We start from the raw sequence: 22,663 nt of genomic DNA, 5'->3' as shown, positions 1-22,663 counted from the left end.
ACCCTTTAACGTAACAGCGTAGACAGAAAGGATTATTTTGAGTATAAAACTCATATACAGTTTGATACATTTCCATCAAGTCCTTGCACATTTACACTTTTTCAATTCTTTATTTCATATTCGAAATAGGGCTGTGCGATAGGACCAAAATCTCATATCCTGACATAAACATTTATTATCCCAATAACGATATATATATAACAAAATAGTGCATTTTCTGTAAATTCTGTGTGCGGAGCCACTCAATAGTTTTATTGTCGTTATTGTTGTTGTTAACATAAGTACGCATAAAAACAGTGGCTTGTCCATCCATAGGGTGGTTATTTTAAATATAAGAGTAAGAGAGAACTTGAAGAAATTAATATAGCCACTACGGTGACCATTAAAAAATATTGCCGTAAACAGTAAAAATGCTCAACATTCCATCATGCATCCAAACTGTGGTGACTGTGAAGTTGGAAAACTCATTTTGACATGAGGATGATGAAATGAACATGTACATTTCAATCCCAACAACTGGGGAGTTACTTTTGTTTTGTTTTTTTAAACATGTCGATGTTCATATAGATGTTATGATGTTTCTGCAAAGTTTCGTTCAGATAGGTTCATCCCTTAAGGAGGAGACGTGGTAAATACAGACATATTGCATACTGAATCATGAAGCATCAAAATAAAAAATAAAAAAATCCAACAATGACAGTGCTAACATTCACCTGTCATGTGAAAACACTGACAGGGAAAAACTGGTTTGGGGTTCACACTATAAAAATATAAATAGATCATAATAAAAGCAGGATTACGTGACCCTGAGAGGTCACACTTTGCCCTTTCTGTCCCCGGGTGCTCAAAGAAAAACAGTTGGGTAACAGGAGGAAGTTAAAGATTCAACAGCTGCTCAACCATTACTGACCATTTTACAGGCTGTTAAGTTACTGTTAAATTATCCATTTTTATAAGACTTCAAAAAAAGAAAAATGGCTCTAGTTATTGTTTCACGTTGGGTCTGATTAGACATGCAGCAGGGGAATTTTTAATGTTGGCTTATCAGTTAGAGGCATTCAGGAATTAGACAAAAGGTAAACAAACCAAGTTCCCATACTCAGAAAAAAGGCGTTTCATGCTAACGTTTAAGCAAATGCAAAATAGCTCAGGTGTATTTGCATTCTGTTTGTCACTTCGATAAACATTTTAACTGGCTTTAACATTGTTGATATCAAGTGGGTACACTGGAAGACTATTAAATAACCAGCACCATTAGGTCACAAGCACCATTAACCTCAAGAAACTGCTGGGAAGCTAACCAGTCAGCAGGATCACTGGTTTAATACATTATCTGGTGCATGACAGCAAAAACAAATTTGAAAAGTAAATATTCTCTGAGGGTCATTGCTTACTGTAAATGACTTTAAATTTACAGACTTCCATAAATATGTACTGGTGTCTCCTTAAAACTATGTGACAAACAGAAAATAGGCATGTGAAAGGTTTTTGAAGTGAATTTAAGAGTTTATATGCAAATGACCGAGCTTGAAGCATGCCCTAAAAATAACACCACAACTACAAATTAAAATAGAATAAATGTAGTAAAAGAGGAACTTCATCTGGTCATGCATGACTGAACACGACTAAACCACACCTGCTTCTCACAGTTGTTCAAACAGCGAACAGTCAGTGACTCTTCTGATCGAATCATTGGTAAAACACCGACTTTGTGTATCAGTATATCGATCGCTCAGCTAATTAACATAGCGCCACTCATTCTATGAAGCGGAAACACCCAATTGCAAGTGTAATTATATATATTAAATTATTTACAACTTCCAGATATAGATAATAAAATGGGTTTCTTTAATATAAGTTGGAACTGGTTCACATTTCCAAACTTCCTGAAGGAATTCCTGTTGAATCAGCAGAGCCCATTTTTCCATTCTTTTTATAGCCTCGTATATGCTTCTGAGATAAGATACGCCGTGTTTTATATTTAGACTGATCTCACACAGAGACTGATGATGTATATATAGTGACGACACACATGCCTCAGAGTAGGGCTGGGCGATATGACCCAAAATTCATATCTCGATATTTTTTAGCTGGATGGCGATATAAGATATATATCTCGATATTTTTTTAAAGCCATAAAGTAAGAACAAAAAGAGAGTTCTTAGTCACACTGTGTCCCAGCTGTCACACGGGCACTTTTATTTACATACAGCGTAGATGTACATGAAGAAATTACTCAAAAATAAATTATCAGCATTTATTAAATAATCATGGTCCATAAATAAAAGAAAACAATGTTATTTTTGTGCATAACAAAAAGCTCACAATTGTGCAGTCAAAATGTAAACTAATAGATGCTGAGCATAATAACAAAGAGACAGATTTCACAGCTGCACCACGTCTCTGAACAGGTGCCATTTGTGGTCCTTATACACACACAGTACGGTAATATTGCTCAAACCACCGCTACTAGCGCTGAGCTAGCCGACACAGTGCACCATCCAGCTGCTGTGTCCCAAGATCCCGCCAACAGTCAACACAGGCTCTCAACTTGCGTCGCTGGTGCTTCTGCCAAGGACGAGAACTCCTGGTTTCAGCTAGGGGCCAGACCCAAGGCTCTGGTCAGCTCCACTCCACTCCAACCAGCGCCATGGACCATGGTTGAGACGCGTGGTGGCTGCAGAGGGGGCAGGAGGATCCGTCTCTCGCACCCTCACCCCTCCGGTGCGGTAGTATTGGAGAATAAATTCAATGTCCTGGATCCTGTGGACTTTCCTCCTCTGACCGCTAGCCCTCGCCATCCCGCTGTGTCGCTGAGGTCTGCGCCATCTCCACCACTACGCCCCCGGAGCCGCGGCGGGCAACCCGACACTGTGGTGCAAACTCACCGCGGAGAGCTGTGCTTTACCCCGGCTCCTCGGAGAAGAGGACCCATGGCGCGGCTACCTGGGAGTCACTCACGCAGTCCGGCTGGCGCATCTCCATCTGAACACCCCCGGTGTCACGGCGCGGGCGTCTCAGATGGCCAACAGCCCTCGGTGGCACCTCCTCTCTCCACGCTGGTCCTCGGGGATTCCATCGTCAGGAACGTGCGGATGAGGGGGGCGCTCACGCTGTCGTTCCCGGGAGCCACTGTTGTTGACATAGTGGACAGAATTCCCAACATTCTGGCATCCCACCCACAGGTTAACCGGCTCATCATCCACATCGGCACCAATGACATCCCCAAACAGCAATCTGAGCTGCTGAAGTTGGACTTCCTCGAACTCTTCAGCCTCCTTGGTCAGTTGCAGGTGAGTGCTTTTATCTCTAGGCCCACCCCCACCTGTGGCAGAGGGATAGGCCGTTTCAGCCGGCTGCTCAGCCTTAACACCTGGCTTTCCTCTGCCTGCATCTCCCACGGCGTGGGTTTTATTAACAACTTTGATGCCTTCTGGGAGAGGAGGCATCTTTTTGGGGCAGACGGGCTCCACCTCAACGCCTGGGGACGCCGTTTGCTGTCCGCCAATTTGGCATTTGGCGTACAGCACTCCCGCACATCGCCACTGTCTGCCACTGACTGATGTTCCCCTGGTCCCAGCTCCTATATTTGTTCCACTTTTAACAGTAATACACAAAACTCTGGACTAGGACCTTTCTCTCCCACAGTCAACACAATACCCGTCATAATCACAAACAGAGAGCAACAGAATTATCATAAATCCAGTAACTCCAAAAACATTAATAACCTCCGGCCTCTTCAAAAATATCAACATCCATTCAACTCTATTGTCAATAATCCACCAGTCTCAATCAGTATGGCACTTTTAAATGTACGCTCTCTGTCGAACAAGTCTTTTATTATTAATGATTTAATTTTAGATAATAAACTTGACTGTTTATTTTTAACTGAAACATGGCTGGGCTCGGATGCACCAGTTGTTCTCACTGAGGCCTCCCCACCAAATTTTAATTTCTCTTTTTCTATTAGAAGTGGTAAGAGAGGTGGTGGGACTGCATCTTTAGCCAACAACACACTCACCACCAAACAAATTTTATTTGATCATTTTACCACTTTTGAATTCCATGCTATTGTTTTCAGCAGCCCTCCAGTTTTATCTGTCACAGTTTATAGACCAACTAAAGACAGCGCTGCTTTTATCAAGGAATTCTCAGAATTTTTAACAAACATACATTCAAAATATAATATGATAATTTTAACCGGTGATTTTAACCTGCACATAGATAATCCTTCTGACCCTGCAACAAAAGAATTCTTAAACATTCTTCACTGTTTGGATTTTACCAGCACGTCACGCAGCCGACTCACAACAGAGGACACACTCTGGACCTGGTCATCACCCATGGGCTGTCCACCAGCGTGTCCTCTGTTGTTGACTTGGCTGTCTCTGACCACTACTGTGTGTTTTTTAACATCACCGGTTTTATTCAGCGGAAGACCTCGGTGCGAACTGTGAGGAGGCGCTATCTAACCTCTGAAGTGGCTGCAAATTTTACCAGGGTTTTAGTCAAATGCCCCCCTGTGATTTTACCTGCACCCTGCGATTTGATTTTTAGTTATTTTAACAGCAAACTGAAGAAAAGCCTTGACTCCGTTGCTCCACTCACCACCAAAAAGATTAACGTAAAACATGCATCACCCTGGAGAAACGAAGAACGAGAAACTCAAAAGAAATTGCAGGGCAGCAGAAAGGAGATGGAGGAAAAATAAAAATAATATCAACCATCAAATATTTTCCGAGCAACTTAAAATGTACAATAATACATTAAGGAAGTCAAGAAATCCATACTTCGCCAAAATAATCAGTATTAACAAAAATAATCCCAAGGTCCTCTTTTCCACCATAGATCATTTATTTAACCCTGATTTTAAAAGCTCCAAAAGAACCCCCACAGACTCGCTCTGTGAGCAGTTTGCAGACCACTTCAGGGGAAAGATCAGCGCCATCAGATCTGATATTTTATCTAATCGCGATATGATTGTAAACACATCTGAGGGCTCGATTGTACCTGAGGAGACACTGGACAGCTTTGTCCTGGTTAATGCTGAGAACTTTCAGAAGGTTTTCTCCACAGTGAGACCCACCACATGTCTTTTAGATCCAATTCCTTCTTCACTCTTTAAAACACTTTATGGATTTTTTGAGGCTGAGCTTTTATACATGATGAATTGCTCTCTTCAGTTGGGTGTCTTCCCTGCTGCCTTTAAAACGGCGGTGGTGAGGCCCCTTCTGAAGAAGAGCAATTTGGATTGTAATGATTTTAATAACTACAGACCTGTATCCAACTTACCATTTTTAAGTAAAGTCTTAGAAAAACTTGTTTTTACTCAGATTACTGATTTTCTCAATGATAGACAGATCCTGGAGATATTCCAGTCTGGATTTAGGGTGAACCACAGCACAGAGACGGCTCTCCTAAAGGTTTTAAATGATCTTAGATGTAACTGGGACGCCCAAAAGCTCTCAGTCCTGGTGCTACTGGATCTAAGCGCAGCCTTTGATACAGTAGACCACGCTATTCTTTTAAACAGACTGAAATACATGGTGGGCCTCTCTGGTGCTGTACACAACTGGTTCACTTCCTATCTCTCTGACAGATCTTTTATGGTGAGTATGGATACATGCTCCTCTAACATCCATAAAATGACATGTGGTGTGCCTCAAGGGTCGGTTCTAGGCCCTGTACTTTTTAATTTGTATATGTTGCCTCTCGGCAGTGTCATCAGGAGGCATGGAGTGAACTTCCACAGTTACGCTGATGACACGCAGCTGTACATCTCCGTGTCTCCTGATGACACCAGACCAATGGATGCCCTTTTTAACTGTATCTTGGATATAAGATCTTGGATGGCAGAAAACTTTTTACAGCTTAACCAGGACAAGACTGAAGTTTTAATTGTCGGTCCTGAGGCTCAGAGAGAGAAACTCTTGTCTAAATTAGAGGCATTTTCACTATGTCCTTCGCTACAAGTGAAAAACCTGGGTGTTATTTTTGACTCTGAGCTTGGTTTTATCCCACATGTTAAACATGTAACCAAAATTGGATTTTATCATCTAAAAAATATAGCCAGAGTCCGCCCTATTCTCTCTCGGGCCAACACGGAGATGCTGATGCATGCTTTTATTACCAGTCGCATTGATTACTGTAATGCCCTGCTCTCTGGTCTTCCTAAGAAGAATATTTCAACTTTACAACTCTTGCAAAACTCGGCAGCCCGTGTGCTGACGAAGACCAGAGGGCGGGCCCACATTACACCGGTTTTAGAATCGCTGCATTGGCTCCCCGTGTGTTTCAGGATCGATTTTAAAGTTCTTTTATTGGTTTTTAAATGTCTTAATGGTCTTGGGCCTTCTTATCTCTCAGATCTGCTTTTACCATACAAACCCTCGCGGACCCTGAGGTCCTCTGGTACTGGCCTTTTTATTGTCCCTAAAGTCAGGACACATACTCACGGAGAGGCAGCTTTTCAGTGGTATGGTCCTCGTCTGTGGAACAGCCTGCTGGAGGAGCTCAGGGCCGCAGAGAACGTACATGTTTTTAAGAACAGGCTCAAGACCCACCTTTTTAATTTAGCTTTTACTTAGCGTTTATTTATTTTATGCTTATTTATTCTATCCTGTTATTCTATTATTAATTTAGGATTTACCTAATATTTCTTGATTTTATTCTTATTCATTTTTTAATCTTCTTACTCTATTTATAGTTATATTTATATTGTATCCTGTTCTTATTTATTTTATCATTTTACCCTGTATACATCGTATTGCGTCATATCTCCAGTGTTTCCTCGGAGGGCGCTCTCTGCACCGGGGCTGTTATTGACCGTGGCTGCTGGGTCTCTGGGGTCCTCTCAGCCTGGTTGGGGGGCTCCTTGGCCTCCCTCCTGCTGTGTGCCCAGCCCGGAGGCTGCGGTCTGTGACCGGCTCCCGGTGCAGACGGCTCCCTGTTATAATGTTTCCTCACTTGGCTCATGCGAGCCCAGCCCAATTTTTACTCTTTAAGTGTGCGCGTGTGTGTATGTGTGTGTGGGTGGGGATGGGGGGATATATGTGTATTGAGAGTGTGGGGAGTGAGTTGGAGGGTGGGGTGGGCTGCTTTTAACTATGTAAAGCACTTTGTGCTACATTTTTTCTGTATGAAAAGTGCTTTATAAATAAAGATTGATTGATTGATTGATTGATTGCGTTGGAAGCACAGTACGTATCACTCCGCAAGGCTCCTCCCCGGTAGCCGTAATCCTCTGACAATCCATCAAGCGGTGCAGCTCCGTAGCTTAGCAAAGTCATATTAAAACATTTTTTGACAGATTGCTGAGCGCTGTGTACCACATAAAATCAGTTCGCGGTCATGAAGCACAACCAGAATTCATACATAAGGCGCGCTGTCGAGTTTTGAGAAAATTAAAGGATTTTAGGCCATGCAGCCCCTCCGGGCTGCATGTGATTAGCGCGGTTAGCTCGCTAACACGTTGACGCCGTCCAGCCCCACGCACGGGGCGATCCGCGGTAACTCGCTAACAAAGATTTTCCGCTTTCATCTTGTCATTGCCTGCAGGTGAAGCTATGGGGGAGGGGGAGTTGTGTTCAGTGAAGGAGAGGCGAGGCCGAGTAACCTTGCATAGAGACAAAAGTGGACGAAAGAGAGGCAAACCTGCGGCTCCACAAGTATAATTATAACGTAACATAGACTATATCGATATAAACGATATTGTCACATCTTATATCTCGTATGAAAATATATAGATATTTTTAAAAAAAACTCGATATATCGCCCAGCCCTACCTCAGAGCAGGTGATAAGAGGTGGAGTCGGGTCAGGTAGAAGCACTAAAGAGAAGCGTTTAAAGTTTAAAGTTAGAGGTCAGTGAGCTGCTAACACAAACATGACACTGCCCTGGAAAACTTGGACAAAGCTGTGGAAACTGTGCAACTGAGCAAGAAAGGACCATGTTTTTACTAACAAGTGCTGTCCAAAAACAAGAGAAGTCTGTGTACAAGTATGTCCCTGTTGGAGGTCAAAGGTCACAGCTGCTAGAGGAGGAAGTACAAACACAGCATTCTCCAAAATGACCTTTGCAGACAGCATCATGTGAAACTCTCAGCACTCTTTAACATTTCCTCTTTCCTCTTAAACATGACATGATGCGTTGAATCACCCAAGATGCGAAATTTCCAAAACAACTTTTGTAAAATGATAATGGCACCATGCTTTCACCTTACATACCAACATATTTTATTATATACAATAAGTTAAGCCCTTCACTACTGCTTCCTCTAAGTCAAAACTCTAGAGTAGCTGCTGGAGGGTGAGAGTGGTTCATGTCATATGACAGCAGTGCAGTACATACATTGTATGCAACATACATACATACATAGTATGTATGTATGTATGTATGTATGTTGCATACAATGTATGTATGTATGTATGTATATTTTATTTGAAAATTAAGTGAGTCATGATTCATGTGCTGAATCATCGTACATTTGCCAAATAGTTCAGTGTTAGCTTAACTGGTGATTCTAAATTCCCCACAGGTGTGAATGTGAGTGTGAATGATCTCTTTGTGGTAGCCCTGCGATAGACTAGCGAGCTGTCCACAGTGTAACCAGCCTTTTGGCCTAAGACAGCAGGGATAGGCCCAGCCCACTCTCCACATACTAGACTTTGAGGAGAGGAAGAAAATAGCGATCCAATTGTGCTAGTATCAATCACATACTGATACCAGTGCAAGTATCGATACTATCAATATTTATATTGAGCTGCCCACCTCTACCACCTACACAATGATTGACTACAGCCCTCATCCAAAGCTTACAAAAGCCACCAACAAAGACTTTTTAAGCACTTATAATTTCTACGGATATTGCTTTTCTAAAAACATGTTACTCCTCTGAAAATATTTTCTTTACTTTGTGGCAAATACCTTCTGCAACACTTATCTGTCTGTTCTCCTATGGTGGGACTACAACTCCACATCTTAGACTGCAGGTGCAGATGGCAGTTCTTTGTCCTCGAGGAACGTCGGTGAGAGGCTGCATGTAAACAGCTCTCAGCATACTGCAGATTCTGGTTTGACTGGCTCTCCAGCTAACAGCAGATCCTCCGAGCAGAAGACCGTTTATAGCTGACAGCTACAGCTCCATATGTTGGCATATGTCCAGCTGCAGGATGAGCAACTATGTGGGGAGCAGGTGAACGATATTTAGGATTCTTGTTTTTGCCCTACAGCCAGTACTGAAAAAAAATCAAGGACAAGTAGGGCCAATAATAGGTGATTGGCAACAAGTTGACTATTAAAACAAGTTAAAAACAAGTAAAGTCTAGGGATGTGCAGCCAAAATAATATCTACTTCTGGCTGGTCTCTTTTTCACAATGGGTCACCACTGTGGCTGGCCCTGCACTTTTTATTTGGCAGATGTTTTTGCAAGATGCCCTTCATGACGCGGTCTCCAAAGAATTTGTGTTTCCTCCTGCTCTCAAACCAGATAAAATTAGGTAAATAAGTAAACCAATGGCTTGCATTTAGTCAAATATATATCAAAAATAAGTACATATTATCTACAAATAAAATTATTTGACCATTATCCAAAGATTTTACTCCAAGCTCCTGCAAGCTTTATCTGGCAGTATCTGGTATTTTAATGAATTTTTATCCAAATTTTGAGGCTGGGAAATGGCACATATTTCTGCCACCTGCCAGCACTAGCTGCGTATTACGTACAGTAAGTGGGCAGTAAACTACGTTGTTACTACAGAGCACCGATTCACACTAAATCAACCTGTGCCAAATTTCCAAAGGAGAACACATTCAGATTAGAAGATTGCAAGACCATGTGACGTCACTCATGCAATATAATGAAGAAAAACAAGCACCAAGCACACAGGGCAATGGCAGCAGTAGAAAGCTGAAAGCTGAAAAGTGTACTATGTTTTGTAGTCTGAAAGCCAAAATCACTGAAAGACTTTGAGCTAACTGAACATCTTGTCAATGTATAAAAAAATGGAACCACATTTGGCTGGGGGATATGGCCTAAAATCCATATCACGGTATAATATGAAGCATGTGCGGTAACGATATATATCGCAATATATTCTTTTCTTCTGTATAACGTATTTTACACACAATAAGGCACACTTAAAATCCTTTAATTTTCTCAAAAATCGACAGTGTACCTTATGTAGGAATTCTGGTTGTGCTTACTGACCTCGAACCGATTTTATGTGGTACACAGCGCGCAGAAATCTGTCAAAAATATTTTAGTACGACTTTGGTAAGCTATGAAGCCGCACCGCTTGATGGATTGTTGGAGCATTACGGCTGCCATAGTCAGGAGACTCACGGAGTAATCTGGGTCCTAAACTCCGTTAACTTCTGGTCCCAAAGTCAAACGAACACTGCAGCATCACAGAGTTAAAAACTGTCTAAATTCTTTCATCGTTAATAAAATGATCGGCGTTGCTGCTTTACCAGGTGTAACAATTAATCCAGGCATCCATGAAAACTGAATTTATTAAATTCAGCAGAGTTGGAAGTTAGCAGGAAGTTAGCTCGCTAGCTTCCACCTAAACATGATATAGCATGTCCTGACTGAGAGATTTCTAAAAAAAATTAAAATGTATAGCTCTGCTATCACTTCCAACATAAATAAAGACAGAAAACTAAACAGCAGTGACTTTTGTAAGGTTACTGAAGTCGGACTAGCTGGTATATAATGACGTGCTACGTGATCGCTAGCAAAACAGCTACGTTAGCATAACATTAGCACAGTGAAGCTGAAGGATGAACGCAAACTTTTTACCACTCAGTAAAAGTTAATGTGAGGGTTTCGGGTGGTTAGGGACAAATGCAATTGCATGGCAAAATGCTATAAACGGACCAAACTTCAGTCAAGAGAACAACTGAGATAATCCATCCGCAATACGAGGTTAGTCAGGTTACTGCAACAACATGGGAATAGAGCAGCTGCGAGAGAATTCAGCACTAATGAATCAATGGTAGGGAAGTGGAGGAAGCGCTATTTTTGGCTTTCCCCATATTCCAAAAGTGCTTCGTCTCTTTGCTATTACTGTCGCCCGGCATAATTTACAGATGATGTTGTTTGCAGCCGCTGCAATGCTTTTGACCAAAACAGGCGCAGCTCGATGACTCCATCAACATGCCCTATCGTGGTAGAGCGGTATAGTCAAAATCTCTATCGTTGGCCAAATTTATATTGTTTCTACCGTATACCGTTTATACCGCCCACCCCTCCACACGTACACTGGTATCTTTCAAAACGCAGCTTTTTCTACATGTTTGGGCCTTTCATCCACACGTAAATGGAGAGTTTTAAGAAGTCCTGCCAATGTGAAAATTTTCAAAAACTTTGTCTGGCCGTTTACGCGTGGATGAGGAAAACAGAGATTTAGTCAAGCAATGTAAAAGGAGTGCGGCCTTTTTTGACGTCACACTGTGCACCACTGATTTAGACAGAATTCACATAGACTCCCGATTGTCCACCTGTTGCTTTGGTGTGCTCTTAAGAGCTTTGACTTCGTTTTTTGCATTTACATGCCGACAGAGATATTATTTCCATAACTGCACGTGTGAACGGGATTTTGTTTTTTGTAAACGAAAACAGAAAATCTCTGTTTAGAAAAATACCCGTGTGCGTGGAAGTAGTTTTGCTGGATAACCTGCTGTCAGAGAACTTATAACTTACTAGCTTTTATGTTGTTCACCCATTCAAACTGAAGCTTTAGAATAACTATGTTTATAAGGTTGACTGGTCTGTAAATTGTTGAGTCTGTGGTTCTTAGGTTAACTTTGAATCTAAAGGAAGCCCGGTGCAGTCCAGTTATTTTTTGCCACCTGAAAAAACATTTTATGCTAAAAAAGACTGGTCAAATAATGTTTTATCACAGATTTGGTGCTTTTCCATTGGTGGAAGGTAAAATCCTCTTTAGTGGTTGGCTGTTTTTATTTTAAAGCAGGAAACAAAAAAAAAACATATTTAAAATCAATAATTGGTCCCATAAGCTATTGGAGCTGTGGAAAGGAGCTGGAGTACCTGGAGGCAACATGCAGAAGTCCACACAGAAAGGTCCCACTCAGCTGGCGAATACAAAACTTCTTGCTAAGACGAGACAGTGCTAACCACCAGACTACTGTGTCGCCTATAACTAATCCAACATTTAAAAATTATGCCCTAATCTAAACGCAGGCAGCTGCACAAGATGATAAGCAATGCAATGCTGAGAACAATCAGCACCACAATATTTTACTGTCAACTGAAAAAAACGATAACCACAAATTATAAGTGTTAGCTATATTTAGAGTATTTTCACCATTTCATCAGACAGCCGTTTCCGATGAGGAACTGAAGTAATTATACTGCTCTCTCAAAATCCCCCAGACTCCACAGACAACAACAGTAATTTTGTCATTTTACCTCACAGGACTTACCGATCTGCCGCTGCCCTGTTTGAGTTACTGTGTGGCTTTGAAAGACCACCAACTCTTTTTGTTTTGATGGGTTAATGGCTGATTTATCTATCAATTCTTCAAAAGAATCAACTAATTGTTTGGTAGGTTTACATAAAACAACTCAAACCACAAAAATGACCAATTTCAGTCACACAAGAAATAAAAAAACATCTCAATTACAACAAAGTGGCCAGTTTTATAACTTGCCAGTCATTTCTGTATAATTTGTATCATTTCGTTTCCTCAAAATGATGTTGAAGCCAGCACTGAGTGAAACTGAAGACTTGAATGACTCAAACTCCGTCCAACACAGGAGCCGCTTGTGCCGTCAGGCGGTTTCTGTTTATACGTCCTCATCCAGGAAAATGTGAAGATAAACAAGACAAACGCATGAACAGAGGGGTGTGAGAATGCTCTACTATGATTCAGGCTGCAGAAAGACTGACTCACGCTCTATAATCAAAACTTGCAGGCAGCTGGCTGGTAGCTGCTGATAATTCCTCACTCAGGAAAACACAAACACACCACCTTCAGGGTGGTGGAGCCTGTGATTATATATAGCCACAGATACGTACAGGCTGTGAGAACTGGAGCGCTGAAAAGGTGCAGCCGTAAAAATGACAAAGAGCAGAAGGAGAAGCGGCCACTCCCAGGTGTTTGATCAGGTGTATGCCACTTTGACAATCCGATTGTTCAGTCTGACGTCACTAGCCGTGTCTGAGTCTAAACTCCGCTGCAGGTCCATATATCAAACGATCACTATGGCATTACTGAGAGTTGAAAAACTGTCTAAAGTCTTTCATCTTTAATAAAATGATCAGCGTTCTGCTCTACCAGGTGTAACAACTGAGTTTAACATCCAGGCATCCATGAAAACGGAATTTATGACATTTAACGGAGTTAGAAGTTAGCAGGAAGTTAGCTCGCTAGCGTCTATCTAAATACAATATAGCATGTCCTGACTGCGGGGTTTTGGAAACAAAGTAAAACGTACAGCTCTGTTATCACTTCCAGCATAAATGAAGACAGAAAACTAAACAGCAGTGACGTTTGTAGTAGGGGTGCAACGATACACAAAATTCACGGTTCGGTTCGGTTCGATACTTTGGTGTCACGGTTCGATATTTTTTCGATACAAAAAAATGTTCATGCCTTCTTAATTTGTCATTTATTAAAATTATAAATATATATTTTAACTCAAAAGTACAGTTTTTAAATTTAACCCTAACCCTTGTGCGTGTTTTTTATTTTGACAGCGAATGCGCACCTGCGGACCACTTATGTGCAGCCCTGGTTATTTAGCTCGTCATATTGCAGCCACAGAAATTATTTTGTCCATGAAACCATAAAGCTGCACTTTCTTTTTGCCTTATAGTCTGATTTGTCATAACTTCTCCGTTTTGTGGTAAGCTTTTCTTTGGCTGTCACTTCTTCACCCTGACCTGTCTTATTTGGCTCAGCAGAACTGAAATATATATCTGTCTGTGAAGGTTCTCAGTCATCCAGGTCATCGTAGTCAAATATAAATCCTGCTGCTTTTACAGACGCACTCACATAAGCTCAGCGATTCTCTGCGCAATCAACCTCTCACATGTTTAAGCTTGCTGCCGGAGATTTCACTTGTCATGTTTGCATAGTAAGCTAACGATTAATAAGACGATGTCAGAGGAATTGGTGCGCAAATTATCATCACTCACAGATCAGTGCTGTCGCTCTCTATACACAGTTCGCACGATTGCAAAGTGAAAGCAAAAAAACAAGCGCAAATTCAAACGCGATTTCAATATGTCACATATTGACAGTGGCTCACCGATGCCAATGACATAATTACCCAGCTACATTTCTGAAAGAATGCAAAAGCATTGACATATATTTTTCCTTCCTACAATAGCCCGACGGGCAGGGAAGAGATAGATTTTGGTAGCCCGACTGAAAAAATCGCTAGCCCCAGGACGTCGGGCTAGCGATATTGCAAGCCCTGTATCTGATTGAGGAATCACTCATCTTTGGAAAAGAGAGTTTATTACAGAGAAATGTCTCTTTCCAAAATAAAAGCTATACTATCCGCTTCTTCTGGGCTATATTCTCAGCAGCATAAGGAGAATCATGTGCTAACAGCTGTCTAAATGACTCGGCTAAAGTTAGTAGCATGCTTGTTGTTTTTGTCTTTGCACTAGGATGATGTCGGCGTAAATGTGCAGTCATATTCGTTGTGTTCCCACTAGTGCTTTCAGGTTAATCTCGTTGAAATGACCTTAACGCCACAACACGGCAAATCTCCGTTAACGAGCTACCGCCGAGCTAGATGCTGCGCTGACATCCTGAAATCTTTAGGATTTCTCACTGCTGCTAAATGTCCTAAATTAAGTTTGAATGAAGAAAAAATTTTGTTTTGTTTTTTTCAGAACGCACTCAAGAGGCCTCAAGAGGCTCTTTTACATTACAGTGCATTAGGGTTGTGTGACTGAAATATATCTGCTTCAGGCAACCAGCTGGGTCAATCGCTGATTGGTTTTTATTCTAATGACAGTTTTATTTGCTAATTTAGTAGTTCACCTTATGACAGTTGGTATCTGTGAATAATTAAGCGATGCATCCACATATGTGGGTTTTTTGTTTTTGTATTTTAAGGCCAGTAAAGTCCTGTAGTGGATCAGTGAGCAGGAATCAAAGTAAAAAAAAAAAAAAAAAAAAAAAAAAAATGGCAGGAACAGGAAAATGCCAGACGTTTAACACCTAAAACCCATGTTTAGTTTTTTCCTCTCTCTCTCCATACGTAGCTCCATTTTTTATGCTAGTCTGCCAGCTGAGTTAACTTTAAGTTGGTTTTTAAGTTGCTGCACTTCCAGTCTAATAAAACTTCAAATCTACACCAGCCATACTTCAGGTACTAAAATTACACAACTGTTACTCAGCGAGGCTGATAAAATGCTATTGTTTGATTGGGGTAAAGTTTCCATTAATCGTTTGCAGGGATGCACTAATCTGATATTTGGATTGGATATCAGTCCAATCTAAAAGCTGGATCGGGTATCATCAAAAATGCTCTGACCCGTCGCACAAATTAGTGCCATGACACTAATTCAAACCAGCAACTGTTGTCAAGTTAGCCGACACAACCAAAAAAAATTGTAACTTTCGTTACAAGCGGTGTAAGACTTGCTGAAATACTTTATGACACTTATGGTAATATAATGTTCTGCCGTCACCTGGCTTTATATTTTTCAGCTTCCCCTCTACAGGGGAGAACCAGGGAAGGAGAATCTAACGTGGCCGTTATTAACAGCAGCAAAGACTAACAGACAGCTGAAAATAAACTAGAGTGAATAAATTAAAGGGATAATATAAATTAATTTTGTTTTATTATGTTCATCTGTACCTTAAATTTAGAAAAAACAAAAGAAAAACCTATTACCAGTACAGTTTATATTTGTAGAGATAATTGTTTTGTAGTTACGAAGTTACGAAACCAGTGTTCAATTCATTGTCTTACACAAAAGAACGATTCCCGGTTCTTTTTTAAAAAAAACATAATCACAGCTCATTAATGTGACACTGCTATCAGATTACTACTGGATTTCAGCTGATACCCAAAGTCATTGATCATTATCAGATCAGAACTGTAGAAAGTAGGACTGGTACATCTCTGGTTGCCATTTCTTGGCCAAATGAAGGCTGGCTGGAAATCCTAAGTATATTTGACTTTGAGGGTGATTCCCTGGATTGACAAAATATGTGATTCAACTAAACTGTCATATTTAGTTCAAAGCCCAACAGAGTGACAGTTCTAATAATATTCTGCGAATTAAACATAAATTCATATTAGATCAACAAAATTTATTAGTGTAGCATGAGGCAGGAGCCCGAGGAGGAAGGTAGGCAAATGTCCAGAATCAAACTCTTGGGGAAATACCTTTAAGTTGTGGAATTTGCCTCAAGTTTGTACTGTTTGACAGGGAATGACCTCCTTAAACCGCCATGGGGCACTAAAACTGAAAGCCCATTACTGAAAGAACAAACATCATAAAAACATGTTCCTGCATACCTGCCAGCACGCAATCAATCACAGTGCCAGCTGAGTCATTGGATTTTTCTTCTGTGACAATCAACAACTCAAACCATACTGTCAAGATGCTTCTGATTTGCAAGTGTGACATCATACATTAGTAGCTGTGTTTCGTGGCGCCACTAGATTTGATTTTAGGCATCAGTGGAAATTTGTACATTTCACCAAAGATGGAATTTCGCCCACGGTGTTAGGATTCTGTGGAAAAATAAACACAATTTTTATATCCCAACATTGCAAAATTTTCCACTAATTAAGCGTTCAATCCCGCTAATGAGATTTTATGATCAATGAAGATTAGGCCTCGCCTAACCTTGCGTAATGTAGGACTATTGATATTAGAGAAGAAGTTTGTCGATCACTTTATAAGTTCAGTGATCTCAGATGTGAATACCTTGTGCTTTCCTTTTTTTCCCCCCATGTTGGTAAAATGGAAATCTTACGTTTTGCCATGTCTGCACGGTTAAAAAAGAAGAAGAAAGCGTTTCAATATAACAAACATGTATTTTTGAGGGCATTTGTTAAGAGAGTCATTTCCATTTTAACATAGTGTGGAAACCCATGAAAGAGCTGACACAACGATGTGATGCCCAAGGCAGCAAATATCACAGTCAGACAGTGAACTTATTATTCGTAACAGACTGTCAAAGACATAAACAAAGGAGTCAGCTGGGGGCACTTGTGTAATTATAATGATAGCACTGTTTCAAATGATATCAAGCTTATTTTTCTGGATTATGTAAGATTTCTTTCAAAAGAGGCTCTGAATCATGGTCACAAGCCAGAAACCAACGTAAGAGTCAGCCGAGTGATATCGTTCAGGCTTTACACAACATTTTCCATGGAGCTGGGATCTCTCAGCAGCTTCCACTGATAGCAGAAAGGAAGGACTAGAGGAACTAGAGGTTCAAAGTATGTGTGAAACTGATATCCTGAGCCACAAATCATCCATTATGCTACTGTACCGCTTTTGTAAACTCATTCATTTAAGCTAAATACCCCCCCACCTGTTACAGGATAATTCTTACAAAATGAGACACTCCAGCACAAATTTTGGGTTATTTTTTGAGCTGTCTAATAACAACAAATGTTGCAATAATGGCAACCATGCGTCTTAAACTTGATTTAAAAGAAATTTTTGGCTACCTAGGGGCAGTCAAAACAAGTTTTAGACATTATGCGAAACAGATATGTTGTTTCCTCTTCCAAGTTTGTTTTGCTTTAGCGGGGGAAAAAAATATCAAGCCCTTTAGCTTAGGTAACTTTGCCCATTTGGCTAATTCAAGTCACTGTACTGGACCTTTTGACTCTATTCATGACTTTAACACTTTAACACCTTTAATCCATTTTCTGCTAAATACAATTACTGGATTTGCAGTTTATTAGACCACTAGCCCATTCATTTTGTTATTATCATCATTTTTAGTAAAGTTTTTATCATTTCTTTTAGTTAGCATGAAATTAGCAAAAACGCTTATCACCTGATACTTTCATACACTATAAATTTAGCTTGCTAACCAATCTTGTCACAAGGGCTCGCCACAGCAGCTTGCACTGCATGTCTAGTTGTACGCTGGATGCCAATGGTCAGTTGGTTAGCATTATAGTGATGCTAGGTACCTTCATCTTCACTACAAATTCTGGTATTATTTCCAAGTGGTTATAATATAAGCACCCTTTTAACGCACTTAGCGATTCAATTCTTCCTTAACATAAAAAATTATTTATATCACCTTTAAGCTACCAGAGATCAAAGTGGCAAGGTTACTTATACATTTAGGCCAACAATACATAATTCCCAGCCACATAAGCAAATATATACATATTGGGGTTTTTTTTTTTTTTAAAGCGATCTGAAAGCCACCATAACTGATATTTATGCTTAAAAGAATAACTACCCAACAAGTGATAAATATCCTATCACCTAATCGACTGATCAGGTAGCTCCAGTCTTGCACAGCACTTTCCACTATGCATCATTGCTCTTACTGGCAGCAAACCTTGCTGTCTGTCTCGATGCTGTGGCAGCTGGTGCCAGGCGTTGGGTGTGTTGATGTAAGCAGCCTGTGACACCATTTGTGGCCCCGCCCACTTGGGACGCACAGAGCAGACACGGCGAGCCAGTCCCACAGGTAGACACACCTGAAAGCCGGCTGAGCAACAGGTTGGAGGCGTTTACACACTTTTAGTGCACGTTAGACACCTTTTGTTTCTTACTGGCACAAGTCTGGCATACCTGAAGATTTTCCTCTAATATGACTTCCAAGGGAAGGATGATCCCAGAGTAGATTTTAATCAACTAGACTAAAGGCAGTGGATGGCCTATAAAAGATATCAATCAATGCTCCTGAGCAACAGATACAGAATGGGCCATTAACACATGGAGTGTTACGGGAAATCATGAAGGCTAGACACACCTTTTGAGTTACGCATAGCTCACATCATTAAGGAGATAAAGACAGAGGACTATAAAATGTGTCACTATGGAAACATTACATGAACACAAAAGTGATACAATCAGAAAATACATCAGGTTCAGGAGAATTAAGGTCAATATAATGTGAGTCTGCGATATCAGCTGATAATAACTAAATATATGGATGTGATAAGAGGCAGAAACATTGTGTCATCATAAAGTGTGCCTGGATTACAAGCAGCACATTAAGTCACGGTAAATCTGGATTATTTAGAAGTCTTAAATCCTAAATACACAAGAGAGTTAAATAAACTCGTTTATACAGCAGCAGAGTCACACTGTAATTCATCGCATGTATATATCCGACGGTACGTAAACCACAGTCACACTTCACCTTGGGTTGGTAAAACAAAGTCACAACACAAGCCATCGTGACACATTACACGACACTGTAAAGTACATATGAAGCAACAAAGCCAACACATAAGCCACTACAGAAACACTATTTTCACACTTTTACAGCTGTAACCACCTTAAACATACAGTAAACTCAATAATGAGGTAATATCGATAAATATTAGTTCACTTTAAAAAATGTGAACACCATGAAATAAAACTCGTTTTAGGGAACCGGAGAGACATCATGGGTACACCTTAAATTGTATAAACACTACAAATTCACTAGTTCAGAAAGCTAAAAGTCACCTTATAAATCATCATACACACATTATAGGTCGCATTAAGAGGTAAGGGCACTGTGAACTATGTGTATGCAAGTATCACAGTTACCACTGAAGACACAAAAACACCCTAAAAAGTTACTGTAAGCTTATTTTGTAGAAGCCGAGCCACCTTATAAACCTTTCTATGAAGATTACAGTTTCATTTAAAAGATTTAAACATTAGAACTAGGCGCACTTGATGCAACAAAAACTTCAATTCAAAATTTAGACTAAACTTTGAGCACCAAAGTCACAATATAAGCTAGTATAGATTATAGTTATACTTATTATAGATGATAATAACGCAAGGTTATTATCAAGTCGACTTGGAGAAGTTAAGTCACATTATTAAGCAATTATTTGAGTAAAACACCCAACTTTAAAGTGATTTAAAAAGCACAAAATAAAAAGGAAACTCAATTTATGGCCCCAGAGTTCCATTATGAGTACACTTTAAACGATATAAAATACCACAACCTCACAATTTCAATAAGCTAAATAACTTTATGGGTCATTAAATCCACACTATAGGTCACATCAAGAGAAAAGGCCCTGTAAACTAAACTTTGAGCACCAAAGTTATGATATAAGCTGGTATAGAGGTATTGGAATTACACTTATTACAGATGTAAACACACAAAGGTTGATAGAGCAAGGTATTGAGCAACTATGTAAATATAATGCCAAAACTTAAGGGATTTAGACACCATAAAATAAAAGCCAGCTCAATTTAAGGAACCAAAGCTACATTTTACACAAGTGTAGCTTCATTTCACAGCGCAGAGCCACAATCTGGGGAAGCTACATCACTTTATGAGTCAGCACATGCACATCAAAGGTCGAATAAACAGGTATAAATACACAATTAAACACCATGTGAGATTTTGACCATAAACTCATTTTCCACAGCTAGAGAAGATCTGACGAGTCACTTTTCCCTGATGTTTTTTTAACTGGATGTGGAGACCTATGTCTGTTTATTTGAATACACAGCGCTGTATGTTAGTATGTTCCTATGGCTCATATACACAACAGGTAATCACTCTTACAAAAGAAAGAAACATGCAGCAGCAGTTGCACAATCTCCCCTCCACTTCTCATAAAGACCCGCTTCAGTTTTCTCATGAGGACGATTGAAAACCCAGAGAAGAGCAGCAGCAGCACGTCCACCTTTCTCCTTACCTGCATACCAGGAACTTCCATGGTTACTTCGAAGTATGAACGCCCTGTTCCTCCTCCAGGTTTGTCACTTTTTATTCTCCTCCTTCTTTGACTACTGCCTTCTACTATATATATTTTTTTAATCCTCGTCGAGCTTCTTCACAAGGAAATAAACTTCTCGAAAGAAAAATAAGTAAAGAGGTTTGACTTCGAAGTGGAGGAACTGTATCCGAGAGGAACGGCGGTTTAACTTGCAGGCGGCTGAAGTGAACAAACTACAAACACACAGTGACAAAGTGAGCACAGAAGAAGAAGTGCACGGAGAGGATGACGCGCAGCTTTCTGCCTCCTTCAAGGGAGGAGCGACGGTGTGGGAATGTCAGCTTCGCACACACTTCTACTGCCACCTGCTGTTCATAACTGTTCCTATCTGTGGTTCATGCTGCCTTCAGGTGCAAGTCCAAAACTGCTTCGAATCAACAGCTGCCTACACTTACCGGCCACTTCATTAGATACATCGGTTCAGGTCAATTCAATTTTATTTATATAGCACCAATTTATAACAGGAGGCACCTCGAGGGCTTTATACTGAAGGGTTTAAGAAGAAGTTCCAACTATCAGATGACCCACTATGTGCAGATGCTTGGAAACAGTGGGAATGAAAAACTTTGAACAGGAAGAAACCTCCACCAGAGCCAGACTCAGGGAGGGGTGGCCATCTGACACAGCTGGTTAAGGGTTAAGGGAAGGAAGACAGGACAAAGGCATAGTGTGGAAGAGAGCTAGAGATTAATAACAACTAATATTTAAATACACAGTGTGTGAAAAAAGGCGACTGAGGAAGAAACTGTGCATCGTGGGAATCTCACAGTAACCTAGATCTAATGCAGAGTAACTAAGGGAGGATTCAGGGTCACCTGATCCAACCCTAACTATATGGGTTATTAAAATCCTTTTATACTATATAAAACTATGTAGTATTTATTAAAATAATGTAATAATCCCTAAGGACAAATATGCAACAGGAGTGCCCAACATGGGGCTCCAATCGACAACTCTGAGATTAAGAGGCTCATGCTCTTCCAACTGAGCTGGCCAGGCTTGGAAAGTTTGAAGCCTAATCTTAAAAGTAGAGATAGTGTCTGTCTCCTGAATCCAAACTGGAAGCTGGTTCCACAGTAAAGGGGCCTGAAAACTGAAGGCTCTCTCTTCCATTCTATTTTTAAATACTCTAGGAACAACAAGTAAGGTTGCAGGCTGAGAGTTCAGTGTTCTAATGGGGTGATATGGATTAGGATAAGATGGGGCCTGATTATTCAGACCTTGTATGTGAGGAGCAGGATTTTGAATTCAATTCTGGATTTAACAGGAAGCCAACAATGGGAAGCCAGTATGGGAGAAATATGCTCTCTCTTTTCTAGTCCCTGTCAGTACTCTTGCTGCAGCATTTTAGTTTTTAGGACAACCTGATAATACTGAATTGTAGTAGTACAGCCTAGAAGTGATAAATGCATGAACTAGATTTTCAGCATCATTCTAAGTGGGCGTCTAAATTCATAGCCTGCATCCTCCTGAAGCTGCATTTGTAGGTCGATTACGTCACAGCAACGCGTCGACGGCTGTCCCAATTCGTAGACTCCTCCAAATGCAGCAGACAAACGCATCCTCCTTTTCCCCAGATTTGAAGGATGGGTCGGGTGTATCCTTCATGGCCCACCATATCCCAGAATTCATAGCGCAGCCCAGCCAATTCCACTTTCCAACAATGGCAGAAACCACTTAGTTTTAATATTACTCTTATTCCTCTTTCTGGGTCACAAAATAAACTT

The 22,663-nt window shown here is 40.5% G+C and overlaps 1 protein-coding gene across 1 annotated transcript in view; it reads right to left on the bottom strand.

Annotated features, from left to right (window-relative positions):
* Positions 1 to 21,191, bottom strand: part of LOC113019417 (serine/threonine-protein kinase 26-like) — a 50,254-nt gene extending 29,063 nt beyond the window's left edge. The window contains exon 1 of the mRNA XM_026163138.1: positions 20,856 to 21,191. Within this exon, the coding sequence (XP_026018923.1) occupies positions 20,856 to 20,876 (21 nt within the window). The 5' untranslated portion in view covers positions 20,877 to 21,191. The remainder of the gene's footprint in view (positions 1 to 20,855) is intronic.
* Positions 21,192 to 22,663: the final 1,472 nt, after the last annotated feature.

The sequence above is a fragment of the Astatotilapia calliptera genome, chromosome 3, assembly GCF_900246225.1.
Source record: "Astatotilapia calliptera chromosome 3, fAstCal1.2, whole genome shotgun sequence".
In the NCBI taxonomy this organism is placed as follows: domain Eukaryota; kingdom Metazoa; phylum Chordata; class Actinopteri; order Cichliformes; family Cichlidae; genus Astatotilapia; species Astatotilapia calliptera.
Note: the sequence above shows the minus strand (reverse complement) of the source record. Positions and strands in the feature narration are given on the sequence as shown.